Source organism: Myodes glareolus, chromosome 4 (genome assembly GCF_982192425.1).
Source record: "Myodes glareolus chromosome 4, mMyoGla1.1, whole genome shotgun sequence".
Lineage (NCBI taxonomy): Eukaryota > Metazoa > Chordata > Mammalia > Rodentia > Cricetidae > Myodes > Myodes glareolus.
Genome location: NC_142029.1, coordinates 21,737,711 through 21,757,640, shown reverse-complemented (window position 1 = coordinate 21,757,640; position 19,930 = coordinate 21,737,711). Strand labels below are relative to the sequence as shown.

The 19,930-nt window shown below is 38.4% G+C and overlaps 1 protein-coding gene across 3 annotated transcripts in view; it reads left to right on the top strand.

Annotated features, from left to right (window-relative positions):
* The window catches only part of Pias1 (protein inhibitor of activated STAT 1), a 125,270-nt gene that overhangs the window by 27,310 nt on the left and 78,030 nt on the right, over positions 1 to 19,930 (top strand). For all 3 annotated transcript variants that reach the window (XM_085689206.2, XM_048423944.3, XM_085689207.2), the window contains exon 2: positions 10,038 to 10,482. In XM_085689206.2, the coding sequence (XP_085545332.1) occupies positions 10,041 to 10,482 (442 nt within the window). In that variant the 5' untranslated portion in view covers positions 10,038 to 10,040. The remainder of the gene's footprint in view (positions 1 to 10,037; positions 10,483 to 19,930) is intronic.

Below are 19,930 nucleotides of genomic sequence, written 5' to 3'. Positions count from 1 at the left end.
GAATAAAGGGAAACCAGAGAGACTGGAGAGGAAGAGAAAGCACTGCTGTTTGAAGCTGATAAGGAGGAGGTTTATTAGTGTGATCAAAAATAGAGGAAGAATCATCTGGTTTGGGCCTCAGCTAGGAGGAGCTTCAGTTCTGGCTCCTAGACAGAGGACACTGTGGGAGGGAAGTTAGAGATGCACCAGCCAGTGTGTGCAGGGTGTGTGCGTGTTGGAACTGACCTACTCCTCTGGTGTCTTCCGGTACTGCTAGGTCAGGCTCCTGGCATCCACCTTACAACAAACTTACCTATCTTTCAGTGGTAACTTAAAAGACAGGAAAAAGATTTACACAGTGTGTGTGTGTGTGTGTGTGTGTGTGTGTGTGTGTGTGTGTAGCGGAGGAGTAGAAAAGACAAAAATAGGGCTTGAAGCAGAGAAAAGAGAAATAGGGAGTGGGAACTCTCTTTTCATTTCCCTAATCTCTTACAGTAAAAGTCCCAAATAATATTAGGATCTAGGAAGGTGTCATTAGGTGACCTTTTGGATTGATTATCTCAATCCAAATATTTGGATATTGAAGCCAAATTTTATTGCAAAAGTGAATAAATTAGGTCCCTTCAGGTAGGGTGCAAAGTGTAGAGGCTAGAGGTTTTCTAAGAGGCATCCCAAGGGGGAATGGGAGGGTATGGAAGTCACAGTCTTGTGAATGAGAGAAGGAAGATGTCACTGCAGCCTGTAGTAGTGAGTGTCCTCAGGACTCAGAGGATTGAATGAGGACCAAACTGTGGTCATCACCACATTCAGCGGAGATCAGGTGCTCAGCCTGACTAAGCTAGCTGTTGGTGCCTGTTGCTAGGGCTTTCACAGGGGTGAGGAGAGAACAGAATCTGAGCTCCAGTAGGAGGGTCTCATCTACAGGAAAGGGTTGGGAATGGGGTCCTAATAGAGGAGCTGTGGGATTACAGGCAGCTCTGAAGAGGAGGCTTTCCCAACAGAAATGTTAAAACTTGTGTCCAGCCGGGAAGGGTTTTCTCAGGAAAATGATACAGCTTTGCTCTAGATTTTGATCTGCTGTGAGGGGAAGATGGGAGAAGAGGGCAGAAGGGCTGCAGATTCTGGTTTGGCCTAAGGAATCTGCATTATTGCAGCTCCAAGGATCTGGGAATGGGGTCAGGTGAAGAGGGTTGTGTTCCGAGCCACCTTCTCCTCCAAGAGTACCAGAGGAGTGTCGGACACTCAAAGATTGCTTCCTCAGACTCAGGGAAATGTTTTCACAGATCAAAGGAGAAACTTACCTAATTCTTGCTGATGGGTGGGTTGCTGAGCAGTTGGTGAGTCGGAAGGTGAGTCTGTTACAGGTTGGCTAGAGATGAGGGGTAGGGTCCCAGTGCAGCTTAGGCCTTGGGGAAAGGCAGGCACTAGGAGAACTTATTCGAGCCATGACAGAGCAGCATTTTCCTTAATTGAGAACCATATTTTCTTGTCTCTGCACATGAAGTTGGTCAATGTGTTAGTGTTTTAAATTCTAGAATTTTAAATTAAACTAAACTTAATACTGGGTCCAAATTTTAAAACAGTGTAAGTTAGATTTGTTATTTTTAGTATTCATGTTAACAAGAAGGAGCTTTCTGAAGCCTATATCCATATGTTTTATAAAATGTGGTAGGACATAGATGGGAATGACGTATAAATCATCTATCAAGAAGTGAAACCATGGTAACCCTTTCAGAATGTTAAGTTTGTACATTGCTTGAAGGAAAATGGAATCTCTGTTTACATATAATCACAATATTTTGTCATCTTTTGAGAGCGTAGTGTAATCAGCATGATGGAATGGAGACTGAGAGATGAAGGTGATAGCTGGAGGGGCTGGTGCTGCAGATCTCTTTCCAGTTGTCTTATGTTGAGAAATAAATAAAAGATGAGAAATTGGGAGGGAGATGATTATGGAGAAGAATGCAGCCAACCTGATTTACTACTTTGAGTTGAAACTGTCTAACTAGGTTTTCTGGTTGAACTAGGTGTTGTTGACAGATTGCTAATCTACCAGTTGGTTATTGTGTGTCTTCATTTCTGTCTTTATTCTTGTCCTTGTTTGTTTGCTTGTTTGCTTTTAAGGGCTATGTCTCTTTATTCAGGCTCTGGGACTCACTGTGTAGTAACCCTAATCTGACTTCTCACTTATGGCAAAGCTCCTGCCTGTCTCTCAAGTACTAGACTTAGAGATATGAGTGACTGTGCCCAACCTGTAAACCATTTCTAATGGGAAAGATTAGAAGTGGTCCACAGTTTAGAATCCAGTCGCATTGAATAATCTGACTTCAATAATAATGGATAAAATATTTTTATTTTAATATGCTTTTCTTAATGTATCTGATTCGTTGTTGGTTTTCTTGCGGTGGGTGGGCAATCTCATTTTGCATTCTAGCAGGCCTGGAACTTACTGTGTAGACCAGGCTGATCATGAAATTCATTATGTAGACCAGGCTGGGTTGGAACTCACTTTGTAGATTGCAGGCTTCCATCAGTCCTCCTGCTTCTTCCTAGAATCACTGTGCCTGGCTTTAGTGTATATAATTATAGAATTCTAGTTCATACTTGGTTTTATAGTGAGATTAGATAAAGACTCACAGTATAGAGTCTGTTTTGACTGATCTGAAACTACCGTAGCATGCTTGAATGAGAGCTGGGGGAGGGGGCTCACTCTTGGTTAAAATGTAGATGTAACTTTTAATAAGGAAGGTCATAACTAATGAGAATATAAAACTGGTACTTTCTGTTTAATTGCAGAATGGACTCCTTTCCCTTGTGTAGTTGGAAATACATAGGTGTGTGTGTGTGTTTTATGTATCTACAAAGGAGGTTGAGGGTAATGTTGTCTTTGAAATGACAGACATCCCATTCCTCAGTACAATTCCGTGAGAACATGTAGAGAATCATTTTTGAAAGCTTAGTATCTAAATGGCAGTCTATGAGAAAGGAAAAAAAAAAGGAAGACTTGTTAGAAACTCTCCAAGACATGCATCTCTGAATGTAAAAGCTCAACAGTTACTAGGCCTTGTAGAAACAAACCAAAAAATCATTGCTGAGGCATGATGCTATGAAATTTCAGAATACCTAAAGAGGAGATTCTGCCGGCTTCCAGATGGGGGATATAGAGGTAATCATGAAGGATTAGAGATGAACAGTATGGGGGCTGTTTGTTTGTTTGAGATAGTGTCTCCTGGAACACAGACTGGTGACTTTGAGCTTCTGATCCCCTACTCTTATTTCCCAAGTACTGGGATTATAGGCATGTGCCACAAAGTCTAGTATTTTAGCTTTTTTAAAAATGCTTATTTATATATTATATGTATGAGTGTTCTGCCTGAATGTATGCATACATGCCTCCTGCACTCAGAGATCAAAAGAAGGAGTCAAATTTCCCTAGAACTGAAGTTAAAAGATGCTGGTGAACCACCATGTGGATGGTGGGAATTGAACCTGGGCCCTCTACAAGACCACCGAGTACTTTTAACTGCTGAGCTTTCTCTCCAGCTCCTAGTCTAACCTTTTTGTTTTGCTTTGCTTTGGTTTTTTTGCAGCAGGGTTTCCTAGTAGCTGTGGAGCCATTCCTGAAACTACATAGACCAGGCTGGCCTTGAACTCAGATCTGTCTGCCTCTGCCTCCTTACTGCTGGAATTAAAGGTGTGCGCCACCAGCCACCACCGCCCCTGCTTAGTACCAACACTTTGTAATACCAACACTGGAAATAGAAAATAAGGAAATGTCTTAAATTCTACTAAAAATTTTCTCTCTAAAATTCTTCACTGAGCCAAACTCAAGAATTGAGTGTGAAGAAGTATTGATTTTATAATAATGCAAGATATAAAATGACACCTCCCATGCCCGTTTCTCAGAAATCTACTGAAGGAAAAGCCCCCCTAAGAAGAAAAGCAAATAGAAGGAGAACCACAGTGATGAGGAAATGGGGTTCAATGTGGGATACAGATGGGAGTTCCTGGGACATAATAAAGGGAAATTCTGTGACCATGGTGTGCACTAGGCTCAAATCTAACTGTCCACTTTGTAGCCTTGTAGCAGGCTACTGGAGCTGTGTTTTTAAGAAGAAAGAGAGTGATATAATTTTAGAATACCAGAGTCTGAAATAAGAAGATACTGAATTTGAAGCTAGTCTGAGCTACATAGCAAATTCCAGACTAGCTTGGGCTGTATGGGGGAAACCCCTATTTAAAAACAAATAAAACAAGACAACTCAAAACAAGATCAGAAAAAAAAAATAAAAGATAGAAAACAAAACTAATCAAAATCAAACAGCTTTCCTTCATATAATTGAATATATTGAGAAGAAAGTTTGACTATATGGATGAACAGACAGTAGGTACATAGAATACTAATCAAGCACAAAATGGTGGATAGTAAATATAAAGAGAGCAAAGTTATATGAAAAGAAAGCAAAATTATGCTATACTTTTGGTTCAGCATTTTATGTATTTTATTTACAGATGTAATAATGTAAGCAAAGACAATTAATTCAATTACAAATTATAATGAGATGGTAGGTGATGTGATTTGACAGCTAAAAACATTACCTCTTATAATTGGAAGTCAGTAGATACCTTGAAGGAAAAATGAACAGACTGCTGTACAGATGATGAAAAATTCCAGACGAAAAAGCTAAAATCGAAGATGCAGCTATTAATTAGTGTTTCTTGTAAAACTATTAGGGTTTTAGAAGTTGTTGTGTATGGGCCAGGTAGTGATAGTGCATGCCTTTAATGCCAGCACTTGGGAAGCAGCAGAAGCAGGTTGATCTCTGAACTCAAGCCTCCTTGGTCTACAGAGTGAGTTCCAGGACATCCGGAACTGCACAGAGAAACCCTGTCTCAAAAAACAAACAAAAAGCAAAAAAAAAAAAAAAAGAAAAAACCCAACAAAAACAAAATAAATATGCATCGGCTAGATAGATGTCTTGATGGTTAAGACCACTTGTTCTTGCAGAGGACCCAGGTTCAATTCCCATGACCCATGCTACCTCACAACAGTCTATAGCTCTAGTTTCAGATGATCCAATACCCACTTTTGACATCCATGGGCACCAGGCATGCATATGGTGCAAATACATGCATGCAACTAAAAAAATTAAAAAAAAAATTTTAAAAATTATACATATGGAGCTAGAGAGAATGCAGTGGCTAAAACCAGCTTGCTGTCCAGAGGATCTGTGTTTGATTACCAGCATCCACATCAGATGGCTCACAACTGGCTATAACTCCAGTTCCAAGGGATCTGATGACCCCCCTCTGTGTTTGATTACCTTCATCCACATGCAGGTGTACATCAAATATATAAAAAAATTATTTTCAAAGTGGTGCATATGTCTGTCTGATAAAAAATAAATAAAATACTTTAGGAAGACTTCCTTCACAGAATTCTGTGCAGAATATATACGCTTTTCAACCATTTTTAATCCCTTGGGATTCTTAGAACTAGATCATCCAAAGATGCAGTCAGCAGAATACTGGAATTCCCTAGGAGGTGATGATTTCTAATAGCTATCATTGTTAATGTTATCCTTAGTTTTAAATACTCCTTTTATTTTAGTCGTAACAATTGAAGAATTTTAAGCACATTGCATATTAAAATATATTTCATTTCAGTGTCTCAGAAGTATTTAAATGTTTAGTTTTCTTGTGTGTTGTCAACACTTCCACATTGTGAATTAATTGCTACATGCTTCTCTGAGCCTTTCATTTGAATAATGCTTCAAATGGCTGGACCTTTTCCGCACCCTTCTTCAGTTCCCTTAAAATACAGTGCTGATTATGGTCCCCCAAGAGTATGCAAAATCTGTTCCAGTAATAGCAAGGAACACCACCTGGCCTTCCGCTGTGCAAGATCAGGTGCAGTGAATGGTTAATGGAACACGCACACTTCTTAGCCAGAACTTTTTTTTTTTAAGTTCAATTACTGAAGCTTGAACTGAAAATTGAGGTAAACTATATTCATTTTTTAATTAATTCCTCCCCCCATTAAAAGACGTGTGGCTTGTTTCCTTAAATATCTGTAAAATTGTAATATATTGGAAGTAAAATTAGTTGTGGACATTCAGCAGATTTTTTTGCTTCCTATGTGAAAAAATGATGATACCTGTCTCAAACACAACGATAAATCCTCTTTTTAAAAAAATAAAATAAAATAAACCTAAACTAGAAACCTTGACTTATTAATAGCAGCTGTCTTTTGAGAGCATGCTAAGTAAGTATTTGTTTAATGGTTGCTAGTGTTTGCTTTTTTTTTTTGAGGCAGTCAAATGTAATTGACAGCTGTCAAGTTTGTTTTGTCATTTAACTTTTTCTTTGCTCCTTCAAACAAGAGATTTTAAGTAAATTGTCAATGTGTTTTTCATAGAAATACAATAATGCATCAGTGCTACATTTTTAATCTTGTACTCACAATTAATGACAAAGGCATCACTGAAATTGTGCTAATTATTGAATTGCAGTTTTTGTTTGTGACTTAGAGAATTGAATTGAAAGATTTGTCTAAAATTTAATGCTGTTTCCCCCTTTTTAAGAACAAACACATTTGCCTATGTGACTGCTAGTGTTAATTGACAGACTCTAGAATCACCTGGAAAATGGGCCTCTGGACATGCCTGTGGGAAGTATCTTGGTTTTTTAATTGACGTGGGAAGACCTGCCCACTGTGGGCAACTCCATTTCCTGGCCATTAATAGCAGCTGTGGGTCCTGGATTTTATAAATGGAAAAAGGGAGTTGAGCAGCATGAATGCATTCATTGCTCTCTGCTCTCAGTTGTGAATGTGATGTGACCAGCTTCTTTAAGCGCCTGTCATCTTCCCCACTCTAATAGGTTTTACCATTGAGTTTTCAGCCAGTCTTAGACGCTTTCTCTTAAGTTGGTTTTATCAGAGAATTTATAAGACAGTGTGATTTATGTTTGAATGAGATTGTTCCCCATAGGATCAGATGTTTGAATTCTTGGTCCCTATTTGTTTGCTAGATTTAGAAAGTGTGGCCTTGCTAGAGGAAGCATGTCACTGGAGATGGGCCCTGAGAATTGAAAGCCTCATCGCATTTCGAGTTTGCTCTCTCTGCTTCCTGCTTACAGTTTGGGATGTGAGCTCTCTCATCTGTTCCTGCTGCCTGCATTTAGAATTCTCTGCCATGATGGATGGAATCTTATCCCTCTGGAACCATAAGCCTACATAAACCCTTCCTTCTAGAAGTTGCCTTGGTCATGGTGTTTTATTACAGCAATAGGAAAGTAAGACCAGCCAACTCCAGTTTGTTTTTAATTACTAATCCTTGATGTTTGATTTTTTTTTATTTCATTACAAACAGAAGATTATTATGAGATAATAGGATCTCCCAGTGTAGCTCAAGTTGGCCTTAAACTCAAGTTCCCTCACTCTCAACCTCCCAAGTACAATAATAGTACAGATGTCCAGTTTAAGATTTACACAGTGCATTACTGGAAGTGGAGAATCGGTTTAGTGCTTAAGAGCACATGCTGCTGCTCTTTGAGAGGATCCAAGTTTTGTTCTGAGTGTCCTTATTGGGGCACCTCACAGTACCTATAACTCTTTCCACAGGATCCAGTGCCCTCTCTTGACCTCTGCAGGCTTCCTCACTTGACGTGTGTAGTAGGAAGCCGCTTGTTCATTTCCGGGCCACCCAGACTCCCAAAATAACCACACAGAAACTGTGTTAATTAAATCATGGCTTGGCCTGTTAGTTCTAACTTCTTATTGGCTAGCTTTTACATCTTAATTTAACCCATTTCCATTATTTTATATTTTACCGTAAGGCTCGTGGCCTACTGGCAAGATTCGGCATGTCTGTCTCTGGCAGTGGCTCCATGGCTTCTCTCTGACTCCTCCTCCTTTCTCCTGGCATTCAGTTTAGTTTTCCCTGCCTACGTCTATTCCGCTCTGTGCTGGCCCAAGACAGGTTTTTTGTTGTTGTTGTTTGTTTGTTTGTTTGTTTTATTAGCCAATACTATTCACAGCATTCAGAGGGGAATCCCACAACAGATAGGGTCTCACAGTATAGCTCTGGCTGTCCTTGAACTCTGCCTCCCAAGTGCTGGTATTATAAATACCTTTCACCATTCCTGGCAGGTGTCTTTTAAATAATTTTTCCAATTGTTTTGTACCTTTCTAGGATGTTTCAGTGAGTAGGGAGAAAACACTATTGTTGTCCTATTTACAATCTCTGTTAATATCCTAGAAGAAAATACCTATAGCATTGGGGTAGAATTGTTTGTTTTATTGTTGTTTGAGACTGTATATCACAGACTGGCCTTAAGCTTAAGATCTTCCTGTTTTAGCCTCCCAATCACGGCTCTTTCACATGTAGGCCATTATACTCAACATTTTGTTTCCAACATCTGAGTTACACCTTTGTATGCCTCTGTAGAACTCAAGAATTTGGGCATTGGTTTAAATGATCTATCACTGTACACTCTACCTCCATTCCTTCTGACATGTTTTTCTTGTTCATTCCTTCACTGTCAGTATAATTGATAACAAATTCTGGTTCTAGATGCTGAAAATAAAATGGTCATATACTCAGAGAACCTCAGTCTAGAATGGTCATCAGTCCTGGAGAACCTCAATCTAGGCAAGGAACCAGTGTATGGATAAAAATGACAGTGCAGCAGGTTAAGTGTGAAAACTAAATACCCAAGAAATGGACAGTAGAGATAGACAGTAAACAGTTCCAATCTACTGGGCAGGCTCGTGAAGCTGGACCTGAAGTGGGAAACAGTGAAGTGACTGACAGCTTTGATTGACCAACTATATTGCATCAGAGTGCTTCTTTCATTGGTCATGTTTGGGGGCTGTTCTGCTACCTGAAAGAACTTTCTAATGTAGTGGATCTCAGTCTGTGGCTTGCAACCCATTAGGAGCGTTGAATGAACTTTTCACAGGGATCACCTAAGACTATCAGAAACCACAGATTTTTATATCATGATTCATAACATTAGCAATATTACAGCTATGAAGTAGCAAAGAAAGTAATTGTATGTTTGGGGGACACCACAACATGAAGAACTGTGTTTAAGGGCTGCAGCATTAGAAAGGTTGAGAACCGCTGCTCCAATGGGTTGGCTGAGAAAAGGTATTTGTAGTAAGTCATACAGGAAGGTAGGCCTGTGTGTTCGTATTTGGTATGAGGCCAGAGAATCCAATAGTTTAGGGAAATGGAGAATTTAATGAATGGGAAGCTTGCAGGTATGTGTTCATCCTGGCATTTCCTGTCATCCTGTCAGAGACAGGGTTTCTTCCATAAGTAGTAGTGTGGTCAGGGTCAACTCTTCCTCTTTGGTTCCCTTTTCTGTTGCTTTAAAATGGAAGGTTCTGTTTAGATTTCCATTTCCTGTTCTTAGAAGGGGTGGAGGATAGAAGCAATGATGAAATAAATTGTGAACCCAAGATTAATAAAGGTAAGTAGATTTCTGTCATTAGCTGCATGTTACAATGTACAGATGGAATTCTTGATGTCTAAGTGGGAATCGAGAGTTTCAGTATCTGGGACTGCTAGCTAGCAATATAACAGCACAGACTAAGAGACAGGCCTCAGGAAAATAGCGATTGTTCCTTGCATTCCAGAGTTAATATAGAGAGTCGAATTTGGTAATGTGTCTGGGGTTTGAGGTGGGTTATTTGGTTTGAATGTACTTACAGTTTTTTTCCCCCAAGAAGGCAGGAATGCTCTTACTACTTTGCCGTCTATGCTTCTGGAAAATTAGTAAGTGCTTGCTAATGTCACTCAGTAGTAGGGATAAAGTGAGATGTGGTCCTGCGTAGTGTAAACTTGATCCTGTATCCTTTATAGAAACTTATGCATATTACTTTTAAAGTTTTCTCTATTAATAATTGGTTAAACTTTGTTTAGAATAGTGACGATGTTAAATGGGCTGGTATTTAAGCAAATCACATAAAGAGGCTAAATAAAAGTTGTTTAGAATTGTAAATTATGTATCAGATACTAATATTTGACATTTTAACTTTTTTCTCTAAGCAAATGGTTATGAGCCTTAGAGTTTCTGAACTCCAAGTACTGTTGGGCTACGCTGGGAGGAACAAGCACGGACGCAAACACGAACTTCTTACAAAAGCCCTGCATTTGTTAAAGGCTGGCTGTAGTCCTGCTGTACAAATGAAAATTAAAGAACTCTACAGGCGGCGGTTCCCTCAGAAAATTATGACGCCTGCGGACTTGTCTATCCCCAACGTACATTCAAGTCCTATGCCAGCGACTCTGTCACCATCTACCATTCCACAACTCACCTATGATGGTCACCCTGCATCATCCCCACTACTCCCTGTTTCTCTTCTGGGACCTAAACATGAACTGGAACTCCCACATCTCACATCAGCGCTGCACCCAGTCCATCCAGATATAAAGCTGCAAAAGCTACCATTCTATGACCTGCTGGACGAGCTGATCAAACCCACCAGTTTAGGTAAGATACTAGTCCATTTGGTTACTGCTGTGGTTAGCATTTTAATTTTAGACTTTCAGTCTGACCCAGTTTTATTCTTTTTTTTTATTTTTATTTTATAGTTTTTTTAATTGATATTTATTAAGCTCTACATTTTTCTCTGCTCCCTTCCCTGTCTCTCCCCTCCCCCAAGGTCCCCATGCTCCCAATTTACTCAGGAGATATTGTCTTTTTCTACTTTCTACTTCCTATGTAGATTAGATCTATGTCAGTGTCTCTTAGTGTCCATGTTGTTGTCTAAGTTTTCTGGGATTGTGGTTTGTAGGCTGGCTTTCTTTGCTTTATGATTAAAAACCACCTATGAGAGAGTACATGTGATAATTGTCTTTCTATGTCTGGGTTACCTCACTCAAAATAATGTTTTCTAGCTCCATCCATTTTCCTGGAAAATTCAAGCTGTTGTTATTTTTTTCTGCTTTGTAGTAATTGTGTAAGTGTACCACATTTTTCTTATCCATTCTTTGGTGGAGGGGCCTTTAGTTTGTTTCCAGGTTCTGGCTATGACAAATAAAGCTGCTATGTCCATAGTTGAGCACATGTCCTTGTGGCACGATTGAGCATCCTTTGAATATACACCCAAAAGTGGTACTACTGGGTCTTGAGGAAGTTTGTTTCCCAATTTTCTGAGAAATCACCACGCTGACATCCAAAGGGGTTGTACCAGCTTGCATTCCCACCAACAATGCAGGAGTGTTCCCTTTTCCCCACAACCTCTCCAGCATAAGTTGTCATCAGTGTTTTTGATCTTGGCTATTCTTAAAGGTGTAAGATGGAATCTCAGAGTTGTTTTGATTTGCATTTCTCTGATGACTAAGGATGTTAAACATTTCCTGAAGTGTCTTTCAGCCATTTTAGATTCCTCTGTTGAGAGTTCTCTGTTTAGGTCTGTGTTCCATTTTTTTTTTTTATTGGATTATGTGTTCTTTTGGTGTCCAATTTCTTGAGTTCTTTATATGTTTTGGATATCAGACCTCTATCTGACGTGGGGTTAGTGAAGATCTTTTCCCATTCTGTAGGCTGCTGTTTTGTCTTGTTGACCATGTCCTTTGCTTTACAGAAGTTTTTCAGTTTTAGGAGGTCCTATTTATTAATTGTTTCTCTCAGTGTCTGTGCTGCTGGGGTTATATTTAGGAAGTGGTTCTGTGTGCCAATGCGTTCAAGTGTACTTCCCACTTTTTCTTCTATAAGGTTCAGTGTGGCTGACTTTATGTTGAGGTCTTTGATCCATTTGGACTGGAGTTTTGTGCATGGTGATAGATATGGGTCTATTTTCATTTTTCTACATGTTGATATCCAGCTATGCCAGCACCACTTGTTAAATATGCTTTCTTTTTTCCATTTGATGTTTTTTGCTACTTTATCAAAGATCAGGTGTTCGAAGATGTGTGGATCGATATCTGGGTCTTCTATTCGGTTCCATTGTCTCCTCCTGTCTGTTCTTATGCCAATACCAGGCTGTTTTCAGTACTGTAGCTCTGTAGTAGAGTTTGAAGTCAGGGATTGTCATGCCTCCAGAAGTTCTTTTATTGTACAGGATTGTTTTGGCTATTCTGGGTTTTTTTGCTTTTTTATATGAAGTTGAGTACCATTCTTTCGAGGTCTTTGAAGAATTTTGCTGGGATTTTGATGGGCATTGCATTGAATCTGTCCCAGTTTTATTCTTAGTGAAGTTCATGTTTGATAGTAGCGTCAGGATGTTAATGAGAATCTTATGAGTTTAGATTAAATGAAATATATAAAAGTTGTTGTTTAGACAAAGGTGACCAATAGTTTTGAATGCAATAAATACTAAGTTTGAAGCACGGTTTCACCATATAAGCTCTGGCTGTCCTGTACCTTGCTGTTCTTGAACTCACAAAACCTCCTGCCTCTGTCTCTAGAACCATTGGATTATAGGTATGTTCTACTGTGACTGGCTTCTGATTAAAATTGAAAGCAAATCACCACCAATCTCTTGATTCTGTTCTTAATTTTCAGCATTCGATGACATCTAAAACAGACTCACCAGTTTTGATTACTTGAATGTATAAATGGTTTTAATTATAATGAAAGGAAATTTGAGCTTTGATGGTGTAGTCAACTTTCAGCTGCTGTTTTCCAAATGGAGACATGTGCGTTAGTCATACACATGTGATATACAAGTTCCTATTCATGTGTAAAATGAGTTGTAGAAGTTTCTGTTAGTAGGTTTCCCATCTTGAGATTTCCTTGTCAAAGAATAGAGTTCAACATATTTATTAATCAGTTTTAGTTGCTATGATGGCATCTGCTTTATTAATATGAACCACAGTTGACTTTGGTGTAATTTTTTGGTGCCTTTGGTAGAATATACTCTTAACAGCAAACTTTTTCTGGATGCTGACTTCTTAGAAGTCAGTGCTTGGCAAATTGTGACTGGCAAGCTAATTCTAGTAGTTTGGTTTTGTGTGACATTTATGTAAGAATTTTGTTGTCTCTGTCACCCTGATGCCCTAGTACTGCTCACAGCAGTCTGCTGCTTCTGCCTGCTAGGTGCTAAGATTACACACAGGAGCCACTATCCCCAGCTCAGAAATTTTTAAATATATTCCTAAAATGTAAACAAAGCTAATGAATATATAAATAACAGATCATGTGTGCCCCAGAGCCTAAAGTATTTCCTGTCTGACTTTTATAGAAATGTTTGTTGATTCTGGTCATTAATATTAAACAGCTCAGTTTGAGGAATTACTGAATATTGAGAACAAGTTTTAGAGAAGGTAGGGTGTTTTGGGGGTTGAGGTATGATGTTGTCCAGGTTGGCCTAGTATTCTTCAAGAAGCAGAGTATGACATTGAATTCTTGATCTTCCTCTTTAACTTCTAAGCTGGAATTACAGGCGTGTGCCACCAGTCTTTTGGAGAGGATTTTTTTAATTAGATTTTTATTTTTTTTATTTGAGAACTTTATCTATACAATGTATTTTGATCATATCCACCCTCTCTCCTTCAACTCTCCTTGGATCCTCCTCAATATATTTCCTTCCTTTTTGTTGGTTTGTTTACAATCCACTGAGTCAGTGGTTCCTGTTTGATTGGTGTGGGGCCATGATTTTGAGAGCATTGCTGAAATTCTGTCATTGAACAAGGAAGTACTTGGTTTTAGTTTGCATTTAGTAGAATTTCTAAGAATAAATAAAGATACAGAAGATATTTTCAAACAACATGAATTTTATTATATGAATTTATTGAATTTATTTTTACGTTTTGTGTGTGTTTATATGTGTGTGTATAGACGTGCGTACCCCTTCATGCACATGTTACATCATGCATTGGAAGTCAGAGAGTTGATTTTACCATGCATATCCTCAACATCAAATTTAGGTGGTCAGGCTTAAAGGCAAGTACCCTTACCTGCTGAACCATCTTACTTAGTCTGACAAACATGAAGTTTATAACACTATTTTATTCTTTAAATTTTTTTGAGATTTATTTGTTTTATTTTTATGAGTACTTTGCCTACACATGGGTGCCTAGTATTGGTGGGGCTCAGAAGAGACTTTTAGATTCCCTAGAGCTAGAGTTACTGGTTGTGAGCCACCCTCTGGATGCTGGGAATTGAACCCAGGTGGAAATGGAGGTGGTGCTTTCGTTTCCCAGCTGCCCAGTCCTTGATATAAATTTCAGAGTGTTTGGCCTATTTCTCAGGCTTATTGCTAAGTAGCTCCTACTTTTAAATTAATACCTTTCTATTAATTTATATATTGCCATGTGACTTGTAGCCTTTTCTGTAGTCTTACTGTGGCTATTCCTGCTGGTTGGCATCTTCCGACTCTGTCCTTCTTCCTCTGAGTTCTCAGATTGTTCGCCTAATCTTATCCTGCCTGGATATTGGTCAAACAACTTTTATTATTAACCAATGAGAGGAATACATAGTCACAGCATACAGAAAGATCATACCACAGCATTTCTCCCTTTCTGTCTAATCAAAAGAGGTTTTAACTTTAACATAGTAAAATTACATACAGCAAAATAGTTATCAAGTAAGAATTAGAGTTGCAATATTTAGCAAAATTTGTATTTGACAAAATTAAAGAAAATATTTATCTATCCTATCTTGGTGAGTTTAAAGTTTTATATCTAATTTACCTTTTATCATAACTAAAAAACTATAGTTAACTAATCTTTAACTCCATCAAAGATTAGAAGGAAATAATAATACCTCAGTAAGCAGGAAGTCCAGGCAAGCAACTTCCAAAATGTAGGAAATGACAGAAACAATTGGCTTCCTGGACAATCATCCACATTTCTTCTGTAATGTTGGGACATCCATCCTTGGCCTACAAGCATAATGTAGGCCAAGACAGACAGACTTTCCTGTGAAGCAGGGAAATTTGAAGGACTGGCCTACCTTGTCTTGGCAAAGCTTGGCAGACGCTTTTCTTGTGTTCTGCTGGTTCAGTTTAGATAGTAACTGTCAGCAATTGAGGCAAGGATAGTTTCTTTGACCACTAGCTTTTGTCATAAAGAAAATAAACTCCATACAGAGTTTTTTGATGGCCATCATTTTCTCTGGAGTACATTGATGCTGCCAGGAGCAGACTTGTCTCACTGTCATGAAAAGTTTAAGTTATTAAAACATTTTAAATGCCATATTCTGTAGGTCTTTGAAATGTTTGAAGAATACTTATCAATCTGAAATATATCTTTATCTAGAAAACCTAACTAGCATGGCTATAAGTTTGACTATTATATCACCCAAGTCCTTTACAAGAGCAGTAAGTGCTCTTAACTGCTGAGCCATCTCTTCAGCCCCATTTTATTTTTAAAATGGACAAACAAGGGGAAAAAATAAGATTTGTTGAGAATCTACCTAATGCATGTAATAAACCTTGTGTATATTCATTGTAAAAAAGAAAATAAATTGTTAGCAGTTTGTATGTATACATATGATGTTTGTTGTTTTTGTTTTTCACAGATCAATTTTTTATTTAGGATTGTGTGATGTGCCTTTTATTTTATTTCTTCTTGAATAAGATAACATCTTTTCTTGCCTGACTCATGTAGAACTCTACCATTTTAAATTAATTTCTTATCTGTGTTTATATAAACATAAAGTTTATGTGTTCTGTAGACACATATCTGAAGAACAATCATCATCTGAAATTTGATATGTTGGTTACTTGTTTTTGAGTCCGACTTTTAAACTCTTTTTTTGTTTTTTTTTTTTGTGGTCTTAACAGTTAACCTCCCATGCTTTTACTACATAATCTCAAATATTGGTGTGATTAGATGATATTTAGTATGTGTACCAATTTTGTTATGGAGAGTAGAAATGCAGCCTGGATGAGTATATTAGAAAATGTTTAGTAAGTTAAACTCATTTTTGCTAAGGTATTTTGTTGAATGTACTTACTAGTTTTTTCATTCTGATGTTCAAATTTATTGTTTCCATCTGATATTTGAATTCATTGTTTCCAGTTGCATACCTTGATGGGTATTGTAGTTGGATTTAATTTATCATCTTTTACCCTTACATGTTAGTGTTTTAATCCCAGCACTCCAGAGGCAGAGGCAGGTGGATCTCTGTGAGTTTTAGGCCAGCCTATTCTACAGAGCAAGTTCTAGGACAGCCAGAGCCACATAGAGACTCTGTCTCAAAAAATAAAAATAATATTAAAAATATTTATTTTTTCTATTAAGTATCTGTGTGTGTGAGTACAGGTGCCCAAAGAGGCCTGAGGTGTTAGATCCCCCGTTGGAGCTGGACTTACAGGTGATTGTGAGCCACCTGACAGGGTTGCTGGATATTGAACTTGGGTCCTCTAGTAGAACAACACATGCTCTTAAACCATTGAGCCATCCATCTCTCCAGCACATGATCTCCACCCCACACTCCTTCCCCCTTTCTTAAGACCAGAATCTTGCTATGTAACCCATGGTGGCAAACTGATTGTAACCTGTGGCCTCTTTTTGTGTAATTCTTAGTTAAGAATTTTGTTGTTTAAGGCTATTCTCATTCTGTAGTCCAGGCTAGCTTGGAACTCATTATGTAGTGTAGGCATAGTTGGAGCTTGCAGCAACCCTCCTGCCTCTACTTCCTGGATCCTGATTACTTGTGAGCCACCACATCCAGTTCAGAATTTTGTATACTCCAGAAGAGTTAAAATTAAAACCAGTGACTGTACCAGGAGGTGGCGAGTTGGTAAGGGGCTTGTCACTAAGCCTGACAACCTGACTTTGATCCTGGGAAGCCAAATGGACAAGGAGAAAATTGACTCTCCAGAGTTGTTCTTTGACCTCCACATGTCTGTGCCACTCCCACGCCGTAAGTAAATATTTTTTTTTAAATCAACAATGAATATATAACAGAGACCATGTATGCCTACACATCCTATTTACTGTCTGACTCTTTCAGGAGAAAGTTTGTCTGTTCTTGTCATAAAATCACTTAGTATTTCAATTTTCTGGGTTGGGAACTTGAGAACATAGTTTGAGAATTCTTGAAGTTTTTTTTTTCTGTTGTTGTTTTGTTTTTTTAAAGCGGTCTCATATAGCCCTACTTGGAACTCCCTGTGTCTAGTCCAGACTGACTTCAAACTTGTAGTTCTGATGCTTCAGTCTCTCAAGTTCTGTAACTACTACCTGCATATGCTACTGCAGCCTGAAGGTTAATGAGGGTCTTCAATTGTTTTGTTTAGAACCTTTTTCTTTTTCTTTTCTTTTCTTTTTTGAGGCAAGGTGACCTGGAACTCACTTTATAGACAGACTGGCTTCCAACTGCTTCTTTCTTCCAAATGCTGGATTAAAGGTGTGAACCACCAAACCCAGCTTTAGAGCATTTTATATTTTTTCTTTTGACACTTTCATGCATGTAAACAATATATCTTGATCCATGTCCATTTCTACTTCCCACCACCACCATCTTAAAGACATTTTAATGTGTAATAGTGATAGATAACTTTATTTGATTTTCCCCTAAAACAATATTAAGCAGATAGCTACAGATTCAACTCAGGTAGCTGCTGCTGATCTTGAACCCTGGATTTTCCTGGCTCTACCTCCTGAACTTGTCACCCAACTTGGTTCTTTTGCTTGTTTTTTTACTGTTTTAAATGACCTCCAAAGTCACACTAAAATGTTGGCTTTAGGTGTGATTGTAAGAACTAGAGACTTAAACCACAATTTAGTTGGGTGTGGTGGTCCATGCCTTTCATTCCAGCACTTTTGAGGTAGAAACAAGTACCAAGATAGCTAGGGCCACCTACATAGAGAGAACCTGTCCCCAAAACCAACAACAGATATGTAAGATGCAAGTGTTCAGGCAGGAGTTAGCAATATTGTCAGCCATGAGTTAAGGTTGATGAATCAGCAGCATATTATTAAATAAGGAGTTTCCAGATAGAAGCACACAATACACAAAACATTAGCACATACAATGAGGTTATGTGCTGATTAGTTGATGTCAATTTTGTGAGCAGAGAGGCTTAAAGGAGCCAAACCCCGCTTCCATTAGTACTAGTTCATTGCTTGAGTGACTGACGGTATAGAACAAAACTGCTGCAAATAACCGTAATTGACTACATGTATAATTTAATTCAAATATCATTTTTTAATGTGGTACATTTTCACATAAAAATACAAAAGTAGTGTGCCACTGTTTCAAATTTCTCATTCCCTATCATAGTATTAAAATAAATATTTTGATTCTGAATCAAACCATCTTACCAGAATGTAATCTGTGAAAAATTGATTCATTTGTTGTTGCATGGGAGTGGTTTAATGAATCTGAAAAGGACTTATTAAGAAAGATTGTGAGTAACCTGAGAAATTGAGGATGAACATAGTTTTAGGACTGTGTTTTTCTGGATTCTTTAGTGTTAGTAAATGACAGGGTCTCATTATGTAATTCTGGTAGGTCTTGAACTTGCTATGTAGTCCATGCTGGTCTCAAACTCACAAAGATTAAAGGCATGTGCCAACACCTGGCAAGACTGTTTTGGGGTATGTATGTGTATGTGTGTGTTTTCTCTATAGAATGAAGTGGCCCTATTCATACAGAATTAGTTTTCTCAAATGTTTTTTTTTTTCTCCTGAAAAGCTCATTTGTTTAGATCTTGGAAAACTGTGTATTTTGAGAAATTAAATAGCTTCTGATGTTTTCTTTATTTTAAAAATGCATACTTTAAAGCCCTTAAAGAACTTAGCTTATAATTGATTACCTGATCACAATTGTCACTTGAATTCAGAATATGACAGGTAAATTTAATTATTCTTTTCCCCTTCTATTTGGCCATAAGCACAGTTTAAAAAATATGCAGTCTGACTGGGCATTGGTGGTGCACACCTTTAATCCCAGCACTTGGGAGGCAGAGGCAGGAGGATCTCAGTGAGTTTGAGACCAGCCTGGTCTACAGACTGAGTTCCAGGACAGCCAAAGCAGTTACACAGAGAAACCCTGTCTCAAACCCCCGCCCCCAAATACTCAGTCTAGATGTTGTGATATGTGTTGTAATCCTAGACCTTCACAAACACTACATAAAAACACCCAGCTTATAATTGTAATGAATCAGATAATCAATTGATGGAGTCTCCTTATGCAGTCATAAGGAGACTTGAAACTCATCTCCTGTTTCTGCCTTGTTAGTACTGTAATCACAGTTGTATGTCAAGTAACCTTTGTTTCTTGCTAATAGTCAGACAAGTTTTGAGGATCCTAGCTGATCCCGTTTGAATTGACACCAGGTCTCATGTAGCAGTCTAGCCTCCAATTCCCTATTTAGTGGAGCCTTTGAGTTCCTGATCTTCCTGCCTCTTTGGATTATAGGCATACTACCATGACCTGTTTTATAAAACGCAAGACTTGGTGCATGCTAGGCAAGTGCTTTGTCAGCTGAGCTGCATCCTGCCCTATAGTCTTATTTAGAATCTAGATTAGTATCCCCTTAAATTTTTTTAAATTATTATTATTTTCTTAATGTGTGGGGGTGTTTTGCTTACATCTAAGTCTGTGTATGACAATCATGCCTAGTGCCTGAGGAGAGCTTTGGGCCTCCTGGGACTGGAATTACAGATGGTTGTGAGCCACCATGTGGGTTCTGAAACTCAAACCTGGTGCCTCTGCAAGAGCAAGTCAGTGCTCTTGACTGCTGAGCCATCTCTTTAGCCCAAAGTAGCCCCTTTATTTTTTCCCCCCACTCTGTGTGGAATTGAGCTCAGGGCCCTATGCATTTAAGGAAGGCAGCTGTCATGGGATTAAACCTGCAGCAGCCCCCCCTCCCTTTTAGATTTATTTATTTGTTCATTTATTTATTTCTTTATTTATTTAGTATTCAGTGTTCTGCCTGCATGTATTCCTGCAGGCCAGAAGAGGGCACCAAATCTCATTACAGATGGTTGTGAGCACATGTGGTTGCTGGGAATTGAACTCAGGACCTTTGGAAGAACAGGCA